General features: G+C 41.4%; 1 protein-coding gene across 3 annotated transcripts in view; it reads right to left on the reverse strand.

Moving 5' to 3' along the window:
- The window catches only part of stil (STIL centriolar assembly protein), a 94,404-nt gene that overhangs the window by 51,312 nt on the left and 21,032 nt on the right, over positions 1–22,060 (reverse strand). The window contains exons 1-3 of one of the 3 annotated variants that reach the window (XM_041207772.1): positions 13,936–14,157; positions 3,010–3,106; positions 2,813–2,920 (exon numbers count right to left, since the gene is read on the reverse strand). In XM_041207772.1, coding sequence (XP_041063706.1) covers positions 2,813–2,920; positions 3,010–3,014 — 113 coding nt within the window. In that variant the 5' untranslated portion in view covers positions 3,015–3,106; positions 13,936–14,157. Of the gene's footprint in view, positions 1–2,812; positions 2,921–3,009; positions 3,107–13,935; positions 14,158–22,060 lie in introns of those variants that run through there. The other 2 variants (XM_041207773.1, XM_041207774.1) reach the window with 2 other exon arrangements.

Below are 22,060 nucleotides of genomic sequence, written 5' to 3' on the forward strand. Positions count from 1 at the left end.
TTACTGTCAAGAAGGCAGTGGGGTGCTAGGTTGCATAAAAGGAGGAAAGAGGAATAGAGTGAAGGGAATCAAAAGGAAGCTATCCTACCACTGCACAGCATTTTAGAAAAGGTGAGCTACTAGAATGTAAAAGAGGTTACAGAAATAAACAAAGATAAACTCAAAATTGGGGCTCTTCTGAGGGAGGAAATGATGGAGGCATTCAAATTAAAACAGTCCAGAATATAGACATTGGTCAAGGATGTTTGCTTTGGTACAGCAGAGGACAAGAGGTCACATGCGTTATGCCCGGGTTTATACCTTTTTAGTTTACATAAGTCTTACTCCCAAGAGGGTGGCCAAATTTTGGAATAGTTCACAATAACTTGTATTTACAAAGTTCCTTTGATGGTGTAAAACAAATATTATATAATATCTTCAAAGTAATAGAACATCGTAAAGCTGTTCACAGGAGTTTCATGAAGCAAAGTTGGACACTGAACCACATAAGGAGATATTAAGAAGATGGCCAAAAGCTTGGTCAAAGAAGTAGGTCTCACAGAGCATAGTAAAGGAGGAAAAAGGTGGAGAGACACAGAAATTTAAGAAGAGAATTTCAAAGGTTAAGATTTGGTAGCTAAGGCATCAATGATGAGATGATTAAAATTGAGGATGCTCAGGAGGCCCAGAATTGGATGAGTGCAGGGGTATCTAGGACTGTAGGACTGGAAAAGATTAGAGACAGGGAGGGGTGAGGCCAGGGAGGGATGTGCAAACCAGGATGAGAATTTTAAGATTAAGACTGCTTAGCCAGAAGTCATTGTAGGTCAGCGAACACAGCGAATAGAACTCAGTGCAAGTTAGAATACAGCGAGAGTATTTTGGATAAGCTCAAGTTTGTATAGGGTCTTGGCTGGGAGGCCTGTGTACAAAGCAAGGATGAGGACTTCAATAGTAGGTAAGCTGTGACAGGGCCCCAAATTACAGAGGTCCAAATTGGTGATCTTGGTGATGGAGTAGATGCAGTCAGAAGCTCATCTCAGGGTTAAATATGACATCAAGGATGCAAATTATCAAGTTCAACCTTTACCAGGAAGGGGAGTGGAGTTAGTAGCTCGGGTATGGAACTTGAGGCACCGACCAAATAGCAAAGGAAAATTGATGAGGCCAGGTAACAATGGCCAACACCCTTAAAGAAACATATTATTGCTCAAACTGCCAGGATAGTGAGAAGGTAGACTAGATGAACTCACCACCATTGTCCACAACCCCAAATACTGACTCCATGCAAGTCAGCAATTTGTGTGCAGTCCTTCCAAATTGGCACTGTGGATTCGCTGCTCAAGTACGAAGAATACATTGGCGAGGCCAAAGGCAGATTAGTAAATATTTTGCTAAGCAACCCTGTTCTTTATGCAAACTTCCTACAAACCTTCCTTTGATTTCCCACTCTAATTTTTTCTTCTAATTTTCATTGTGACCCCCAACCCATTGCCATTCCAACTAAAAACAAGTTTCTGAGCCAGTGTACAGCATCTTCTCAAACAATTTCTGCCTTTATTTCATTGCCTTGCTTAACTATATTCATGTCCTTGGTCCTTTAATGGCTTCACTGAGTTGATCACCAGTAGCTTTCAAATAAAAATGTAAAATACTACATATGCTGGAGATCAAACAAACAAAAAAAAGGCAAATGCTGGAAACCCACAGGCTTGATTTCATACACTGTTTACTTGGATGTATAACATTTTCAATCTAATATTTATCTCTAATAATTCACAAATTCAATACCAGTTAACTTTCCCCCTGGAATGATCACTTATTTAAAAGCATCCATAAACTAGTGTCTCAAAAGTTTAAACAATCTTTGTTTTAAGAATTTAGATAAAAACATTTGCAAATGCTGCAATGCCACATAAATTCAAATATAATTATTGGCCCAGAACTTGAGTATTGCTGAAAAAGGTGTCTGAAAAATTTGAGCAACCGGTGAAGCTAGCTGTTTCACACTGCTACAATGCAGTAGCAACACAAGTGTTATTTGCCACTAACGGGATGCTGCCATCAAGCCAAAAAGACGTTCTGCCTATCACATAAATGAGTAATGTGGTATATGAATTTCAATGCCAGTTTGATGCTAGGTATGTAGGCCGTACATCCCAAAGACTGACAGATCGTACCAAACAGCATGTCCCAGCTGCTGTTCACAAATGGGCAAGGTACACAACCAGCCCATGCTTGAAAAACTCTAAACAGTGTTCAACATTGGACCTAATTCTACAATTGGACAACATTTGCTAAATAATCCTCATTGTGCTAAAAATTACACTGACAATCAATTTAAGATGGTCAGTCAGGCTCACAGTGTAGCGCATGTGTGCGCACTGGAAGCTACCTATTAATACACAGGGCCTTGTTCTTTGCAGCAGACAGAAAGAACATGTACACACATTGTGCCTGTTTCACCTAAACAAAATATGTGATAACCATTCGCTGGTTCATTCCTCAGAGCAATGAATCAGAGTCAAGCTGCCTGGTTTAAATTTCAAACAATGCTTGACAGTTAACTGTCAGTCACCATTAACTGGTGCATTCTCCATGGCAACACCTGTACCAGAGTCCACTAGTCAACCAATCAGCACTCTCTTCTCATATAGTATAAAGTTGTGGCTTCCCCTAACATTGGCATTCTTGCGACAGTCCTGATGAATGCAAGATGAAAAGCTTCAACAAAATTTAGTCTATTGTTGAGCAATTTTTTATTTTCTTGGAAGAACAAGTTGCTAAAATTAAACCTGAAAATAGAGGGAGAAATAGAAATTGCAAATCATACCTATAATAGGAAAGTTGCATGCTTATTGCATCGCCAAGTGGTGTTGGATCCCATAATGCTGACTTTGTCTTGGGAAAGCTGAAAGGCATTATTCCATGTTCCAGGGGCCTGTGAAGATCATAAATATAACCCTTCAGAAAATATATATCAAAAAAACAAGCTATCAAACCATCTGCAGTTACTCTTTAGAAACTCACATCATTTATCTTTGCGTCCACTGGCTTTCAAAATAATTATGTGAAAACTCCATTAGATGAGAAGGAAGGTTTTTCAAGTTTACTGCAATACTCATTCCTGAAATTAAGCATGTGTAAAGGTTGCATGTTTTAATAAATTTCCTTTTCAAATTTTTATAAAACAGAAATTCACAAATGGTACACACTGACGTGTTGGCTAGTACCAACTTTTCAAACTCTAAGTGGCAACTAAGTAATGACCAATTTTAATGAAAGACAGGCACCTGAAATATCATAACTATGCTTTCCTCTTTGAAGATTGTTTTTGTTCCCCCAATTGTACTGGCGCCATCCTTTGGAACTGTCTACTCCAATTCCATTTCCCTTTTTGCATACCATTTTACGTTCTTGCATGGCAAATCCCATTTTAAATAATTATCATTTCTGTCTCAAAATTTATTTGAAAAGGTAACAGAATATGGTTGTGTTCCTTATTCCATTGTTCCAGTGCAAATAATATTTCGATTTCCTAGCTTCATTTGCTGATTACAGATAATGAACCTCAGTCACTTGTTATGAATGAATGAAAATAATATTTTCATATTTATGCTTGTAAAAGCTCTCAATTTTGGGAACCTATTGGGTTCTGAAAGAAAAAGAACAGAAGAAAAACATGATTCAGAATGAGCAGGAACTAGATAGAGGAAAAACACAATGCCAACAAGCATAATGTGGGTGGTAGAATTGATCAAGAATAATAACAGATCTACAATGTGATACCATAGTAGAGGATTCAAAGACTGAATCTACTTGGTTAGGAGTTAAGGAACAGAAAAGGAGATATTACATTGCTAAGTGATTACTATAAATCCACAAATAATGATAATGCATTAAAGGAATGTATCTGCAGACATCAACAACCTAGGGATTACCATTTACCAGAAACTGAACTGGACCTGCAATATAAATTTATGGCTACAAGAGCAGGTCAGAGCCTAGGAATTCTGAGGCAAGAATCTACCTCCTGACTCCCCAAAGCCTGAATATTATCAAAGCACAAGTCAGGGGTTTGACAGAATACTCTCCGCTTGCCTGGATAAGTGTGGCTCCAACAACACTCAAGAAGCTCAACACCATTGAGGACAAAGCAGCCCGCTTGATTGGCACCCTATCCTTCACCTTCAATATTCACACTCTCCACCATCGATATATAGTGGTAGCAGTGTGTGCCATCTATAAGATGCTTTGCAGCATTTCACCAAGACTCCTTCAACAGCACCTTGGAGCAATACACCATTCCTTCATTGTCATTTGATCAAAATTCTGGAACTCTCATCCGAATAGCACTGGGGTGTACCTACACCACATGGACTGCAGCGATTCAAGGTGGCGGCTCACCACCACCACCTTCTCAAGAGAAATTAGGGCTTGGAAATGCTGGCCTAGCCAGTGATGCTCACATCCCATGAATGAATAAATGAGAGAGAGAGACAGAATTTTCATATAAATGTAAAAATAAAAGAACAGTAATAGTAGGGGGCATCAAATAACCCCAAACAGACTGTGGAAAAATGAGCAAAGGGCAAGGGGAGCGGGTTGAAGAATTCCTAAAGGTCTACCTGGAACCTTCCTTAATCAATGTCTTTTAGTCCCACAGAGCAAGGAAGCAGTGCTAGAACTAGTTCTGGGAAATGAAGTAGGGCAAATGAAATGTGTTGCAGTAGGAGAACATCCAGGCAAAATTTGGTTTGAAAGTTGTTTTGGAAAAGGATAAAGAAAAATCAAAAGTGAAAACACACAACTGAAAGCTAATCAATTTCAGTGTTTTGAGATAGAATCTAGCTCAGGTGGGCTTGAGCACTGATTGGCCATAATTGGCAGGCTTTCAGGGTAAGTACAGATCAGATTAAATCTAAGAACATTCCTATAGAGGGAAGATAGGGCATCCAAATCCAAATTAAGAAAAGATGAATGACAATGTCAATTAGGGACAAAGGAAATTGTGAAGGCAGAGGGCATGTCAGATGTCTGAATAAGTAGCTTGTATCTAACTTCATCCTCTCTCGAAGACAATGTTCTAGTAGAGAAGAGAGTATAGAGATATTGAATAGGATAAAAATAGAAAGGTGGTATATAGATTAGCTTGAAAGATAAAATGCCACCCAGCATGGGTGGGATGGATGTTAGGTTTTATTAGAAATGAGGTTTAAAAGATTATTATGGTTTATAAGATTGTTATGGTTCAAATCTGCGTTTTTACCTTAGGATAAAATTAAAGGTGATATGTGACCTGTTCTAAAATGTGCTTCACAACAAGCCTGGGTGACATCACAAGATTACAGGAGGCCCAGGTGGTACTGCTGGGAAGAAAGTGTAATGTGTTCACACTTGGAGACAATGACAGCAGCATGTGTGTTTATAGTGGTTAAAATGGTAGAATCCAAGCTCCAGGAATGTATTGAAAATGCCATTTGCAAACGCTTATACTTTGAACTGCTCATTTGATTCCCGGATAGAATAGAGTTAGGGGTTAAAGAGTAGCTAATTAGCTTTCCACCTGGATACAAGGTCCATATGATTCACACTGTCATGGAGATGGGTTTTGAGAGGAAAAGTGGTTAGAGGAAGCCACCATCAGATTGGGTTATATACTTTTCTTAAAAATATTGCTGAATATCATACAGTTAGTCTGCCAGGATCTGAGAGCGAGAGAAGCAAGAGGCCGAAAGACTCAATGGTTCACTGTACAGAGATGAGTACGCGGACTCACGCTTGGATTGAAAAGACAAAATTCTTGACGATTTGAAATGATGATTTGCCTCGTTTGCGCTAGAAGGAGAATAGTTAGGGAAAACCCTCACAATGAAAGGCAGCTCTGGAGTTACAAGTTACTAGGTTGGGAAAGGAAAGGGACAATAGTAAACCCTCAGAAGCAGAGAATCACTTTGGACTGGGTCCAGGCAGGGGGGAAAGAAAAACAAACAACTACTTAAAGGACAGTGTAAAGTAGACGTATAAAAGGGCTTATCAGCTGTGATAAAAGGAAAAAGGGAAAGTTCTTTTCTGTAGTTTAAAGTATAAATTTCCTACAAAAATAGTGTTTAATCTGTAGTGTTTTAGTCTGTTTGCTACAGTAAAAGTTTTAAAGTACAAAATCTAGCCACGTCACTCTTTCAGCTATCAATTGGAAGTTTGAATTTCTTTTTTTAGCTATTAGTCTTGACAGGGATTGTAACAAGTTGATGAGGGAAGCAACAGTGGACATTGAAAAAGCTCTGACTACAACTTTTCAATACGCCTTGGATACTAGTCTGGTGCCAGAGGACTGGAAGATTGCAAACGTTACATCCCTGTTCAAATAAGGTGGCTAAACAGACGTATTTGGGAAATTGAAGCATATGGTATTAATAGGTATGGTAATTTGGGTACGTAATTGGTTAAAGGGCTGGTGGCAGAGAGTAGTCGTGAATGCATCGTTTTTTGACAAACACACAGTGGGATCCTCCAGAAGTCAGTTTTAGGACCTGCGCTTTTCTTGGTATTTATAAAAAATTTGGACATAAGAAATAGTAACAGGAGTAGACCATTCGGCCCCTAGAGCCTGCTCCACCATTCAATAAGATCATGGCTAATCTTCTTGTGTTTCGATTTCCACATTCTCAACTAACCTCAATAACCTTTGATTCCCTTGCCTAAGAAGAATCTATCTACCTCTGCCTTAAAAATATTCAATGACCCCGCCTCCACCACCTTCTGAGGCAGAGAATTCCAAAGTCGCACAACTCTCAGAAAAAAATTCTCCTCATCTCTGCCCTAAAAGGGAGTCGCCTAATTTTAAAACAGTGTCCCCTAGTTCTGGACTCACCCACAAGAGGAAACATCCTTACGACGTCCACCTTGGTCAAGGCCTTTTAGGATCTTGTATACTTCAATCAAATCACCCCTCACTCTTCTAAACTCTAATGGAAACAAGCCCAGTCTGTCCAACCTTTCCTCATAAGACAACCCTCTCATTCCAGATATCAATCTAGTAAGCCTCCTCTGAACCACCTCCAATGCATTTACATCCATCCTTAAATAAGGAGACCAGTACACAGTACACAGTATTCGAGGTGCAGTCTCACCAAAGCCCTGTATAACTGAAGCATAACATCCTTACTTTTAAGTTCAATCCCCCTTGAAATAAAGGAGAGCATTCCATTAGCCTTCTTAGGACTTGGGTATAAAGAGTACAGCTTCAGTTTGTGGATGATATAAAATGTAACAATGTAGTAAACAGTGAGGAGGATTGTCAGATGTAATAGTCAGACACAGATGTAATTTTACACAAATGAGTGATAAGTGATACATATTGGGAGGAACAACATGGCGAGGCAGTAAAATCCAAATTAGTGTCAGCCCTGGCTCAGTTGGTAGCACTTTTGCCCAAACCAGAAGGTTCTGGGCTCAAGACCCACTCCAGAGACTTGAACACCAAAATCTATAACGACACTCCAGTAGAGTGCTGAAGAAGTACTGCTCTGTCAGAGGTCCATCTTTTGGAGGAAGTGTTAAACCAAGGCTCTTTCAGCTATCGCAAGTGGATGCAACGATCTCGTGGCATTATTTCAAAGAAGAGTAGGGGAATTATCCCTGGTGTCCTGACCGTCTTTATCCAATAACATAAAACAAATCATCTGTTCTTGTCGCACTGTTCTTATGCTCTGAGGGAGCATGCTGTGTGCAAATTGGCTGTCGTGCTATCTACATTACAACAGTGATTACACTTCAAAAGTGCTTTAACTATAAAGCTCATGCAAGTCTCTCAGTCCTTAAAAGGCATTATTTTTTCTGGGGTCAGGATGGTGGGTTAAAACCTTAAAAGGTGACAGGGTAAGTTGATAATGCAGTTAAGGAAGTGTTGGGCTATTTGACTTTGAACACAAAAACAAGGAAGTCATGCTAAAACATTACAAAATCATTGGTTAGGCATCAGCTTGGGGTACTGTTGTCAGTTCTGGCTACCACACTTTAGAAAGGATGTCAAGGCAATTGAAAGGGTAAAGAGGAAGCTTACTAGCACGCTACCAGGGATAGGGGAACTTCAGCTAAGAGACGAGATTTGAAAAGCTGGAATTGCTCTCTTTAAAGGTATAAAGTTTAAGGGGAGTCCTATTAGAGGTATTCAAAATAAACTATTGAGAGAGCAAGTAGTGAGAAACTGTTCCCTCTGGCAAGCGGATCAGTAATCAGAGGTCATAAGTTAAAAATAACTGACCAAAGAACTATGAGAAGAAATGTTGAACAGAGAATTATGGTCTGAACACACCACCTGGAAAGGGCAATGGGACTTGTATTTGAAGACAACTAATTTGCAAGGGTGTGGGGAGAAAGCTGGGGTTTACGACTAAATTCGAAAGCTCTTTCAAGGACAAATGGCTTCCTTCTATGCTGTAAATTGTATTAGATGAAAAATTAAAAATAAATATCTTCTTTCATAACCTCAAGGCCTGCCAAAGCACATTCCAGCCAATTAAGTTGTTTTGATGTTGAGGCACTGTTCAAACGTAGGAAATGCAGCATCCGATTTGCACAAAGGAAAGTCTCACAAACAGAAATGAGACAATGACCAGATAATCTGTTTTTTTGATGTTGATTGAGAGATAAGTATTGGCCAGGGCACCAGGGAAAACTCCTCTGCTCTTCTTTGAAAGACTGTCATGGGATCTTTTATGTGCACCCAAGAGAAGAGGTATGTCCTCAGTTTAACATCTCATCTATAAGACGGCAGCTCTGACAATGCAGTGCTTCCTCAGTACTGTGCTGCAGTGCCAGTCTAGATTTTGTTCTCCTTGCTGTTATATGAGTAAAATCCACATCCTTCTGACTCAGAAGCAAAAGTGGTACCAAACAGTTGACAATCTACTTTGTTCCAGAGAATCTTACCTGCATCCTATTACTCCAATAACTTTGCTATTTAATTATTCCCAGAAATGCACTAAAAGCATCATTTCCTTGTTTTTATATTCAATATCACACATATGGCCCTTTAAATCGGGGTGGGGAACCTACAGTCCTTAGGCCAGATCCAACAATTTCATCCGGCCCGCAGCTAGGTCTCTAAAAAATATGGACCTATGACAGTGTCGCCTTCAAAATAGCATTTAGCATCATTATGCATTTGCTTTGGACAAAAGCATCAGCTAAATTACAATAATATAATAATATACAAATTCAGCCATTGCATTAAAACAGCGGGTGAGTTGAATGTTTCTGTATTCCCTAAAAAAAACTAAATTGATTTTTGTGTGCAAGACCTGCAACTGATTTTGTCTATTTGTGAATGGCTCATGATAAGAAAATGGTTCCCCACCCCTGCTTTAAATGAACATACCTGCATCTCAACATTATCTGAACCATAGATCACTGGTTTTCCATTCTTAATCTTCCTCAATGTGCTTGCTCCTCAAAATGTACAAATTCATATTTCTTTAGAATGAAATGCATTTACCATTCATCTGTCCATTTCACTTATCAATACTTTCCAGCAACGTCTAGTAATTCTCTTCAGTTTGCTTTGTTCTCTAATTTATCAAGTCTTGATATTATTGAAAAACAAGAAATCCAACCGGGGCACACCACTTCCAAATCTAAAGAACATCATGCACCCTTACTCCCTGCTTTCTATCTCTGACTCGCCCCTCTGTCTAAATATTTCCATTCCCTTCAACACCACTGAGCTTAATTTTTGTAATAAGTCTCTTAGACATCTTCTGAAAATACATTTGTTGCATTCCTTTATGTACACTGTGCTATTTCAAAAATGACCTGCCTTTTACAAATCCATTCCACCAGCCTTGGCTCAGTCACACCAGAGTCAGAAGGTTGTGCGTTCAAACCCCAGCAGGAAGTTTGAAACACAGTTTAGACTGCCACCTCATTGCAGTTGCAAGGCAGTTCTACATTTGTCAAAAATAGATTAATCTTTTGGATGAGGCATTAAAATAATGACTTCTCAGGCAGACGTTGAAAATATCATGGCATTATTCGAAGAACATTTGGGGAGAGCTGGCCAACATTTATCCTTCAACTAACATCACTTGTTTATCTCATTGCTGTTATTGGGACCTTATTGGATGCAAATTGGCTGTTGTGTTTCCCCATATTAAAGTAGTACTGCAAGGCATTTTGGAACGTGCTGCAATTGTGAATGGTGTTATCTAAATGTAAGTCCTTTCTTTGACTGTTTCCTAGTCACAGTAGAAATTACTGTTAAAGTTGACAGCATTTTATTTTCAATCTTTCATTGGATGTAAAGATGACTGGTAAGGCCAGAATTTGTTGTCCGTCCATGACTGCCCTCGAGATGGTGGTGGAGACGAGCTGCTTCCTTCAACCGCTGCCGTCCATGTGGTGTAAGGTATGTTCAGTGGCATTCCAGGGTTTTGACCCAGCTACAGTGAAGGAACAGCGATATATTTCTGAGGTAGGATGGTGTGTGGCTTGTGAATTGAAGTCAGGTGATGGTGTTCCAATGCATCTGCTGCCCTTGTCCTTCTAGGGAGTAGAGGTCTCAGGTTTTGATGATGCCTGTCAAGTTGTTGCTGTGTATCTTATACATGGTACACACTGCTGCCATTGTCCAATGGTGGAGGAGAGAGTGAATGTTTAAGGTGGTGGATGGGGTAATGATCAAGCAGGCTGCTTTATCCTGGATGGTGGCGTTTAGAGTGTTAGAGTCAAACCAATCCAGGCGAGTGGAGAGTATTCCATTACATTCCTTGTGCCTTGAAGTTGGTGGTTTTGGGGAATCATAGCATGCTACTTGCTGCAGAATTCCCAGCCTTGGACCTGCATATATGGCCGGTCCAGTTCAACTTCTGGTAGATCGCAACACCCAGAATGTAGATAGTGGGGATTCAGTGATGGTGATGCCGTTGAATATCAAGGGGAGATGGTTAGATTCAATCTTGTTGGAGGTGGCCATCGCCTGTGCACAGTGAATGTTACTATCCACATCCAGCCCTAACTTGAAGTTGTTCAGGTTTTGCTAAACATGGACACGGACTGCTTCAGTATCCGAAGAGTTGTGCTTGGGGCTGCACAGTCATTAGCAAACCTTCCCACTTCTGACCTAATAAAAGGGAGGGGTGGGTGGTGTGGAGAAGTAAAAGATCATTGAAGCAGCTGAAGATGGTTGGGCTTAGTCCACCAACCACAGCCATTTCCTCTGTACTAGGTATGACTCCAGCTTTGGAGCTGGCTTCTTGCTGATTCCCATTGACATTATTTTTGCCAGGGCTCCTTAATGCCCCACTCAGTCAAATGCTGCCTTGATGTCAAGGGCAATCATCTGCATTAAACCCCTGGTATTCAGCTCTTTTGTTCAAGTTTGGACCAAGGCTGTAATGAGGTCAGTTGCCAAGTGGCCCTAGTGGAACTCAAACTGAATGCCAGCGAGCAGGTTATTGCTGTGCAAGTGTCGCTTGGTACACTGTCAACCAAACTTTCGTCAATTTGCTGATGATCGAGAGTGGACTCATGATGCAATAACTGCATTAAATGCATCCTGCTGTGGACAGGACTTACCAGGGCAATTTTCCACATTGTCAGATAGATGCTAGTGTTGTAGCTGTACTGGAGCTGCTTGGCTAGGGATATGGCTAGTTCTGGTGCACAAGTCTTCAATACTATTGCCAGAATGTAGGCAGAGCTGTATCCACTGCTTTCAGCTTTGATTAAAATAACATCTTCAACTAATATTGAAGAAAGAAAGCTAACAGAGTAAAGAGCCAATGGAATGGGAAGCCACAGAGGGAAGGGAGAGTTTTTTTTAAATTTATACATGGGGTGTGGGCGTAGCTGGCTAGGCCAGCATTTAGTGCTCATCCCTAATTTTCCCTGTTCAGAGGGCATTTAGGAGTTAAGCACGTTGCGTCACATGTAGGCCAGACCAGGTAAGGATGGCAGATTTCCTTCCCTAAAAGGACATTAGTAAATGAGAGGGATTTTTACAATTGGCAATAGTTTTGTGGTCATCATCAGACTTTTAATTCCAGGTTTTTATTGAATTCAAAATTTCACCATCTGCCTTGGCAGGATTTGAACCTAGGTCCCCAGAGCATTACCCTGTCCAGTGACAATACTACACCATCGCCTCCCCAAAAAGAGTGGAAGAATGAGCCAGGAAAGACAAAGGGGACAAGGTGGGGGAAAAGAGAAAAAAGAAATGCAGCTATTAAAAGGTAGAGCAGTGGAAAGAGGCAGGAAGGGGAGAAAGGAACTTCGAAAGAAAGGAGATTGTGGCTAATGAAGGAAGATTTTTGTTTTTGAAGTGATAGAAAGGAACGGACAGACTTTATATGGCATTTTACTACATCTCAGGATAGCTACAAATGGTTTGGACCTAATGAATATCTTTTACAGTACAATCACTTATGTAGGGCATGAAAGCATTCCTCAGTATCAGGCCATGACAAAATAGGCAATCTAAATCTTTGTAAAGCAAGTTAAAAGTCATTCACATTTGTAGAAGAATACAACAAAATTGACAGTGTCAATAAATTAAAAATGTGTTAGCATCTAATGGAAAATGCATACAAAAAAATCCAACTGTAACAGCATCAGGTCCTCAAGTCAATAGTGTACTTATCAGTAAAACTACTGGATAGCAAGTTCAATTTCCTAATTGTTCAGGAAGTGTATTTTGCATCATTTATGGACTACTAGCAGGGTAGAATGCAAGTTTTATTGGAAATAATCCAGCCAAAACAGATGGATTAGAATGGGTTATCCACAACGGTTGCATAATTAGGAACCATGTTGGCCACATGCCAATGAAAATTGGGTAACTAAGTTTAATTTCTGATTTTCAGATTACTCGCTCAAGTGATTTCTCTCCCATTCAGAAACAATTCTCATTTTATTTATGTTTACCTTGTGATGTAACAAACTAAAAGCATGATTATCTCTAGTGGTAATAAACCTTAAATCAAATATTTTGACCAACTGAGGCACAGAATTAAAATGACACAATTTTTCATCCAAATTTGTTAATCCAGTGAAAATGAGGACTTTTAAGAAACCTTTTCCTCACAAAATTCTCCTGAGACATAATACAAAGATTTGCAATATTTTCACCAACTATGTCACCAAAATATCAATTCATACTGTATGTTGGGAATTCCTGGTTTCACAGTTTGGCCTTTAAAGACCTGCAAACCCCATGAAAGGGTAATAGCTGACCAAATCACAATGCCCACTCCAAATTTTACATCCGTGTCATTACAAGGATTTAATTCATGGCGAGCAAGAACATTTTAAAAATCAGCAGCACAATTGTTCCACCCAAGCCAAGTTCTACTCACAAATGTATTTTGAAATGTGAAGTAATGATATTGATAAGTCTGCAGAAATGGTGCTAATGAGCTTAACAATCTGAGAATGTTATACAAAGTACACTCTGCATTACACATAACATGCCATTAAATTCCACTTATTTGGCAGAGATTGGATCTTTTAAATTTTGAATTTACACCAGAGCCATTAATATTTACAAATGGAACAGTGCTTACTTTTCACAACGAACCACACTTAAATGAAGTTAAGTTTTCAAGCTAAAAACATTTACTGTAAATTCATGAGACTTGACAGGTCTGAAAGGCATACAGATGCTGACGCTGCAGCTCAGATTCCCAATTATTTGATATCTCTTAACCTAAAACTTTGTAGCAACCTAAAATGAAGTTCTCTCACAAGGGAGAATGTTTTCATTTAAATCCCTACAGATAAATCAACTAAAAACTGGCATTTATTGGCAAAATTAAATAGTGCGGAATTTATAATTCAATGGGGGCAAGCTCAAAAACAAAAATAACCTGAAGGCAAGCTGCAAACAAGGCACTTCCTTCGCTCTTTAAAACAATAGCATCAAAGCATTATTAACATGGAAAGGCCGCCGCCCCTTACCCAAGGCTTTCTTCCGGATTCCTTGCGGGCTCGTGCACCGATTCAATCACCTGCTACTTAGCCACGCATCTCAGTTAAAAGATTTCCAGACCATTCCCCATTACACCGACAGCCACTTAAAACAGTAAACAAGCAGTTTGCCCTTCCCTCTCATGCCCCCACTCCCATCACATATCCTTTATCCGCGGCCCTCATTCAAAAGTAAATATGGCGCCACGTTCAATCCAAACGCCAGAACACCAATCACACAATGCTGCTCCCATTCTGTCCAATCATCCACGGCTTTTCCCGTTCTGTCCAATCACACGCCGCCTCTCCCGCTCTGTCCAATCACGCGCTGTTTCTCCCGCTATGCCGACAACAGGGCCCCATCTCTGTCCATTCACGCGCCACTGCTCCATCTCTGCCCAATCACGCGCCACTTCTCCCGCTCTGCCCAATCACCCGCCACTTCTCCCGCCCCGTCCAATCCTGCGCCAGTTTTCCCGCTCTGTCCAATCACGCGCCACTTAACCCGCCGCCTGGCATTCAATTTTATTTAACGGTTAATAAACTTGGGCTTCTGCGCTTGCGTTAGCCTCCCATGGTTGAAAGGTAATGAAATGATTTGCTTCTTTTATCTGTTACTCAAGTTCTACATGTTAATAATAGCGTTACTGTAAGTTGTAATAAAAAAGAGAAAACTCATTTTATCTATAATGAACAGGAAGCGAAGCGATGTCCACATAGAACACCACACGTAGATGATGTAGGCGTGTGGTGGAAGTGCTAGTCCAGTTGGTGCAGTGGCACACAGATTACGAGAATCAGGAATGCGCATTGATCGAGTACCAGAATCAGGAATCCTCATTGACACACACAGAGTACCAGTATCAGGAATCCTCATCATCCCACACATTGTACCAGAATCATGAATCCTCATTGATACACACACACACACTGCCAGTATCATGAATCCTCATTGACACACACGCAGAGTAGTAGAATCAGGAATCCTCATTGATACACACACACTGCCAGTATCATGAATCCTCATTGACACACACGCAGAGTACTAGAATCAGGAATCCTCATTGTTACACACACACTGCCAGTATCATGAATCCTCACTGACACACACGCAGAGTATTAGAATCAGGAATCCTCATTGATACACACACACTGCCAGTATCATGAATCCTCATTGACACACATGCAGAGGAGTAGAATCAGGAATCCTAACTGGTACATACACAGTGCCAGAATCAGGAATCCTCATTCAGACACATGCAATACCAGAATCAGGAATCCTCACTGACACACACACAATAACAGAATTATGAATGCTCATTAACACACACAAAGTACCATGTTAGGAACCCTCATTGACACACACTCAACATTGGAATCAGGAATCCTCATTGATATACACACACAATACCAGAATCAGGAATCCTCACTGACACACACGCAATACCAGAATCAGGAATCCTCATTCACACACACAGTAACAGCATCAAGAATTCTCATTGATACACCCACAGTGCCAGAATCAGGAATCCTCATTGATACACACACACTGCCAGTATCATGAATCCTCATTGACACACACGCAGAGTACCAAAATCAGGAATCCTAACTGATACACACGCACACTGCCAGTATCATGACTCCTCATTGACACACATGCAGAGTACCAAAATCAGGAATCCTAACTGATACATACACAGTGCCAGAATCAGGAATCCTCATTGAGACACACGCAATACCAGAATCAGGAATCCTCACTGACACATACACAGTAACAGAATTAGGAATACTCATTAACACACACAGAGTACCATGTTCGGGAACCCTCATTGACACACACTCAACATCGGAATCAGGGATCCTCTTTGATACATACACAGTGCCAGAATCAGGAATCCTCATTGATACACACACACAATACCAGAATCAGGAATCCTCACTGACACACACGCAATACCATTATCAGGAATCCTCATCCACACACACAGAGTAACAGCATCAAGAATCCTCATTGATACACGCACATTGCCAGAATCAGGAATCCCCATTGATACACACACAATATCAGAATCAGGAATCCTCACTAACACACACGCAATACCAGAATCACACACACAGAACCAGAAACAGGACTCCTCATTGTGACACACACACAATACCAGGATCATCAATCCTCATTGACACACAGGAAGAGAATCATGAATCTTCATTGACACACATACATTCCAGAATCAGGAATCCGCACTGATAGATGGCACCAGAATCAGGAATCCTTATCGATACAAATAAATAACCACAATCATGAATCCTCATTGACACACAAAGAGAACCAGAATCAGGAACCCTCATTGACACACACAGGGACCAGAATCAGGAATCGTCCTTAAAACAGAGTACCGGAAGCAGGAATCCTCATTGACACACACGCAATACCAGAATTAGGAATCCTCATTGCCATAAAGAGAGAACGAGAATTAGCAATGCTCATTGACACACAGAAAAAAACAGTTTCAGGAATCCTCATTGACACAAGGTGCCAGCATCAGGTATCCTCATTGACAGAGATTACTAGAATCAGGATTCCTTATTGCACAGAATATCAGAATCAGCAATCCTTATTAACACACACACAGTACCAGAATCAGGAATCCTAATTGACAAAGTGTACTCTCATTGACACACACATGGAACAAGAAACAGGAATCCTCATTGACAGACAGTACAAGAATCAGGAATCCTCATGGACAGAGAGTACCAGAATCAGGAGTTATTATTGACACACACACACACTACCAAAATCAGGAATCATCATTGACCCTGAGTCAGGAGTCCTTATTGATACATAGTGCACCAGAATCAGAAATCATTTTTGACATACAGAAAGGCAGAATCAGGAATCCTGATTGACAGAGTACCAGAATGAGGAATCCTCATTGACACAATAGTGTACCAGAATCAGAATAATTTTTGACACACAAACCCAGAATCAGGAATTCTCATTGACACAGAGTATCAGAATCAAGAATCCTTCTGGACACAACAGGATACCAAAATCAGGAATCATTTTTGACACACAGAAAATCAGAACCAGCAATCCTCATTGACACAAAGAGGCAACCAGAATCCTCATTGATATATACACAATACCAGAATCAGGAATCCTCATTGTCCCACACACAATACCAGGATCATCAATCCTCATTGATACAGAATAAGAGAATCATGAATCTTCATTGGCACACATGCGGTACCAGAATCAGGAATCCTCATCAACACACACACACACGACCAAAATCAGGAATCCTCATTGACACAAATAGATAACCAGAATCAGAAATTCTCATTGACACAATGGAGAGAACCAGAATCAGAAATCCTCATTTACTCACACAATGTACCAAAATCAGGAATCCTTATTGACACATAGTGTACCTGAATCAGGAAGCTTCATTGACACAACAGGGTACCCGAAACAGGAAGCTTTATTGACACACACATACTGTACCAGAATCAGGAATCCTTATTGACACAACAGGGTACCAGAATCAGGAATCATTTTTGACACACATGGAACCAGAATCAAGAATCCTCATTGACACAGATTACCAGAATCAGGAAGCTTCGTTGACACAACAATGTACCCAAATCAGGAACCCTCACTGACACACACAGGGAACCAAAATCAGGAACCCTCATTGACACACACACTAGACCAGAATCAGGAACCCTCATTGACACACACACAGGACCAGAATCAGGATCCTCACTGACACACATACAATACCAGAAACAGGAATCCTCACTGATACAGTGTACCAGAATCAGGAAGCTTCATTGACACAACAATGTACCCAAATCAGGAACCTTCATTGACACTCACATGGAACCAAAATCATGAACCCTCATTGACACACACACAGGACCAGAATCAGGAATTCTCATTGACACACACAAAGTACCAGAATCAGGAATCCTCATTGACACACACAGAGTACCAGAATCAGGAATCCTTACTGACAAAAATAGAGAACCACAACCAGGAATCCTCTTTGATACACCCACAATGCAAGAATAAGGGATCCCCATTGACACACACACAGTACCAGGATCATCAGTCTTCATTGACACACAGTAAGAGAATCTCGAGTCTTCATTGACACACATACATTCCAGAATCAGGAATCCGCACTGACAGATGGTACTAGAATCAGGAATATTCATTGACACAGCACCAGAATCAGAAACATTCATTGACACACACAAAGTATCAGAATCAGGAATCCTCATTGACAGATGGTACTAGAATCAGGAACACTCATTGATAGATGGTACCAGAATCAGGTTCATTCATTGACACACACAAAGTACCAGAATCAGGAATCCTTATTGAATGTTGACACACAGAGAGAACCAGAACAAGGAATCCTCATTGACACACACACTGTACCAGAATCAGGAATTGTCGTTGACACACACTGTACCAGAATCAGGAATCATCAATGACACAGAGTACCAGAGTCAGGAATCCTTACTGGCACAGCATGGTACCAGAATCACGAATCATTTTTGACACATACAGAACGAGAATCAAGACGCCTCATTGACACAGATTATCAGTATCAAGAATCGTTATTGGCACAACAGGGTACCAGAATCAGGCATCATTTTTGACACACAGATAATCAGAATCAGGAATCCTCATTGACACACATAGGCAACCAGAATCAGGATTCCTCATTGACACACACAGGCAACCAGAACCAGGAATCCTCATTGATACAACAGGGTACCAGAATCAGGAATCCTCATTGACACACATAAAATACCAGATTCAGGAATGATCTTTGACACAAAATTACAGAATCAGGAATCCTCATTGGCACACAGAGAGAACCAGAATCAGGAAACCTCAATGACACACACACAGTACCAGAATCAGGAATCCTCATTGGCTCAGAGTACCAGTATTAGAAATCCTCATTGACACTGAGTACCAGAATCAGGTATCCTTACTGACACAAACAGTAACAGAATCAGGAATGTTCATTCACACAAACACAGAGTAACAGCATCAGAAATCCTCATTGATACACACACAGTGCCAGAATCAAGAATCCTCATTGAGACACACACAATACGAGATTCAGGAATCCTCATTGATACACATACAGAGTACCAGAATCAGGAATCCTCATTGACACACACACACACAATACCAGAATCAGGAATCCTCATTGACACACACACAATACCAGAATCAGGAATCCTCACTGACACACACACAATACCAGAATCAGGAATCCTCAATGACAGATGGTACAAGAATCAGGAATACTAATTCACACAGAGCACCAGAATCAGGAACCTTCATTGACACAACGTACCCAAATCAGGAACTTTCATTGACACACAAAGCGTACCAGAATCAGGAATCCTCATTGACACAAAGGGAGAACCAGAATCAGCAATCCTCATTGACACATAGAGAAAACCAGAATGAGGAATCCTCACTGGCACAGAGTACCAGAATCAGGAATCCTCATTGACATACAGTACCCGAATCAGGAATCCTTTTTGCACAACAGGATACCAGTAGCAGGAATACTCATTGACACAGAGCACCAGGATCAGGAACATTCATTGACACAAACAGAGAACCAGAATCAAGAATCCTTGTTGACACAGAGTACCACAATCAGGAAGCTTCACTGACACAACAAGGTACCCAAATCAGAAACTTTCATTGACACACACAGTGTACCAGAATCAGGAATCGTCATTGACAGAGAGTGCCAGAATCAGGAACGCTTAATGACACACACATGGAACTAAAATCAGGAACCCTCATTGACACACACTGTACCAGAATCAGGAATCATCATTGACACAGAGTATCGGAGTCAGGAATCCTTATTGACACAGAGTACAAAGAGAAGACGATCGTACTGAAGGACCTGCAGCTTGTTGGGTCTCAGGGCACGTTCATGAGGTCACGCATTCGGTTCCTCTAGGATCTGGATTGCGGCTCCCCGGAAAAAGAGGAGTAGTCCATAAGCAGATCTTGGGGCTGCTGGCCGATGATGAATCCCTGGTCTCAGAATGCCCAGACTTGAGCATATTACAATGCCCAGTTCTCTCTGTCCAATGAGGATGCTCATGAAGTTTTATGGGACGACCTGCTGAAGATTGCCCAGAGGGCAAACTAGCTCGATGCTCACATCAGCTTGGTGAAGCTGAGCATGTCCTTGACCTTCTCAAGGGGAACATCCCCGTATCTGGGTGAACTGACTGCAGAGTTCATAAGGGATCCACTTGGGGTTGTTCTCTCTCTTTTACCAAGAACGTGGTCATCTCCAACTGGAGCTCTTACCGTTCAGGAGTGGTGGCTACCCCCTGGGATCCGGTATCTGTATTCCATATCTCTATCAGTACGGTTTCATATGGCTGGTGCAGGAGCGGGCTCCAGCTCACAAGGTGACCAGAGTTGGAGACACACTGGATTACAGACATAAGGGCTGGATGTCGCCAGAGGAGCTGCTACATTGCATGTCTCTGACTGGTGTTCAGTACATGATAAAAGCCACCACAAATCTTATATGGTGCTTTACCCTGACCACACTCGGTGGTGAGGTAGCTCAGGCTTGTGGAGCACTCCTCTCTGTACTAACCCAGTTCGGATGGAAGATTTCACTGGTGCCAGGCACTCAAACCTCCCTCAGGTGCCTCAGCCCCATACTTGAGCCATCTCTCTGAAGTTCCCTTCATTACATTCTACACTGTGGAAGGGTTGCCTGTACAGGCTGCTCTTGCACACTTTCCATTTCCTTTCTCTATTGACTGTCTGGACACCTCATAGCAATCATTCCAACCATTCAAACGATATGAGCATCCCTGGTCAGAGGCTCTGAGCTTGTTGGCCACCCTTATTTCATCAGGGATTTGGTTTGGGGAGTGGCACATTCTTGTAGATGGCACATACTGCTGCCACTGTACATTGGTAGCGGAGGCAGTGAATCTTTAAGGAGGTGGATGGGGTGCGAATCAAGCAGGCTGCTTTTTCCTGGATGGTGTGGGGCTTCTTGAGTGTTGTTGGAACTGCACTCATCCAGTGGAGAGTACTCCATCTTACTCCTGACTTGAGCCATGTAGATGGTGGACAGGCTTAGGGGAGTCAGGAGGTGAGTTACTTGCGGGAGCATTCCCAACCTCTGACTTGCTCTTGTAGCCAGAATATTTAGATGGTTAGTCCAGTTCAGTTTCTGGTCAATTGTAACTCCGAAGATGTTGATAGTGGGTGATTCAGCGATGGTAATACCGTTGAATGTCATGGTGAGATGGTTGATTCTCTCTTGTTGGAGATGGTCATTGCTGACACTTGTGTGGTGCGATTGTTACTTGACACTTATCAGCCCAAGCCTTAATGTTGTCCAGGTCTTGCTGCATATGAGCACGGACTGCTTCAGTATCTGAGGAGCTGTGAATGGTGCTGAGCATTGGGAAATCATCAGCGAACATCCCCACTTCTGATCTTATGATGAAGGGAAGGTCATTGATGAAGCAGCTGAAGATGGTTGGGCCTAGGACACTACCCTGAGGAACTCCTGCAACAATGTCCTGGAACTGAGATGATTGACCTCGGACAACCAGAACCATCTTCCTTTGTGCTAGCTATGACTCCAACCAGTGGAGATTTTCCCCCTGATTCCCATTGACTCCAGTTTTCCTAGGGCTCCTTCGTGCCACGCTCAGTCAAATTCTGCCTTGATGTCAAGGGCAGTCACTATCATTTTATTTCTGGTATTCAGCTCATTTGTCCAAATTTGGACCAAGGCTGTAATGAGGTTAGGTGTCAAGTGGTCCTGGCAGAACCCAAACTGAGCATCAGTGAGCAGGTTATTGCTGTGCAAGTGCCACTTGATAGCACTGTCAACGACCCCTTCCATCGCTTTGCTGATGAGCGAGAGTAGACTGATGGGCAATAATTGGCCAGGTTGGATTTGTCCTACTTTTTGTGGACTGGACATCCGTGGGCAATTTTCCACATTGCTGTGTACATGCCAGTGATGTAGCTGTACTGAAACAGTTTGGCTAGGGACACAGCTTGTTGTGGAGCACA

The sequence above is a fragment of the Carcharodon carcharias genome, chromosome 16, assembly GCF_017639515.1.
Source record: "Carcharodon carcharias isolate sCarCar2 chromosome 16, sCarCar2.pri, whole genome shotgun sequence".
NCBI classification, from domain to species: Eukaryota; Metazoa; Chordata; class Chondrichthyes; order Lamniformes; family Lamnidae; genus Carcharodon; species Carcharodon carcharias.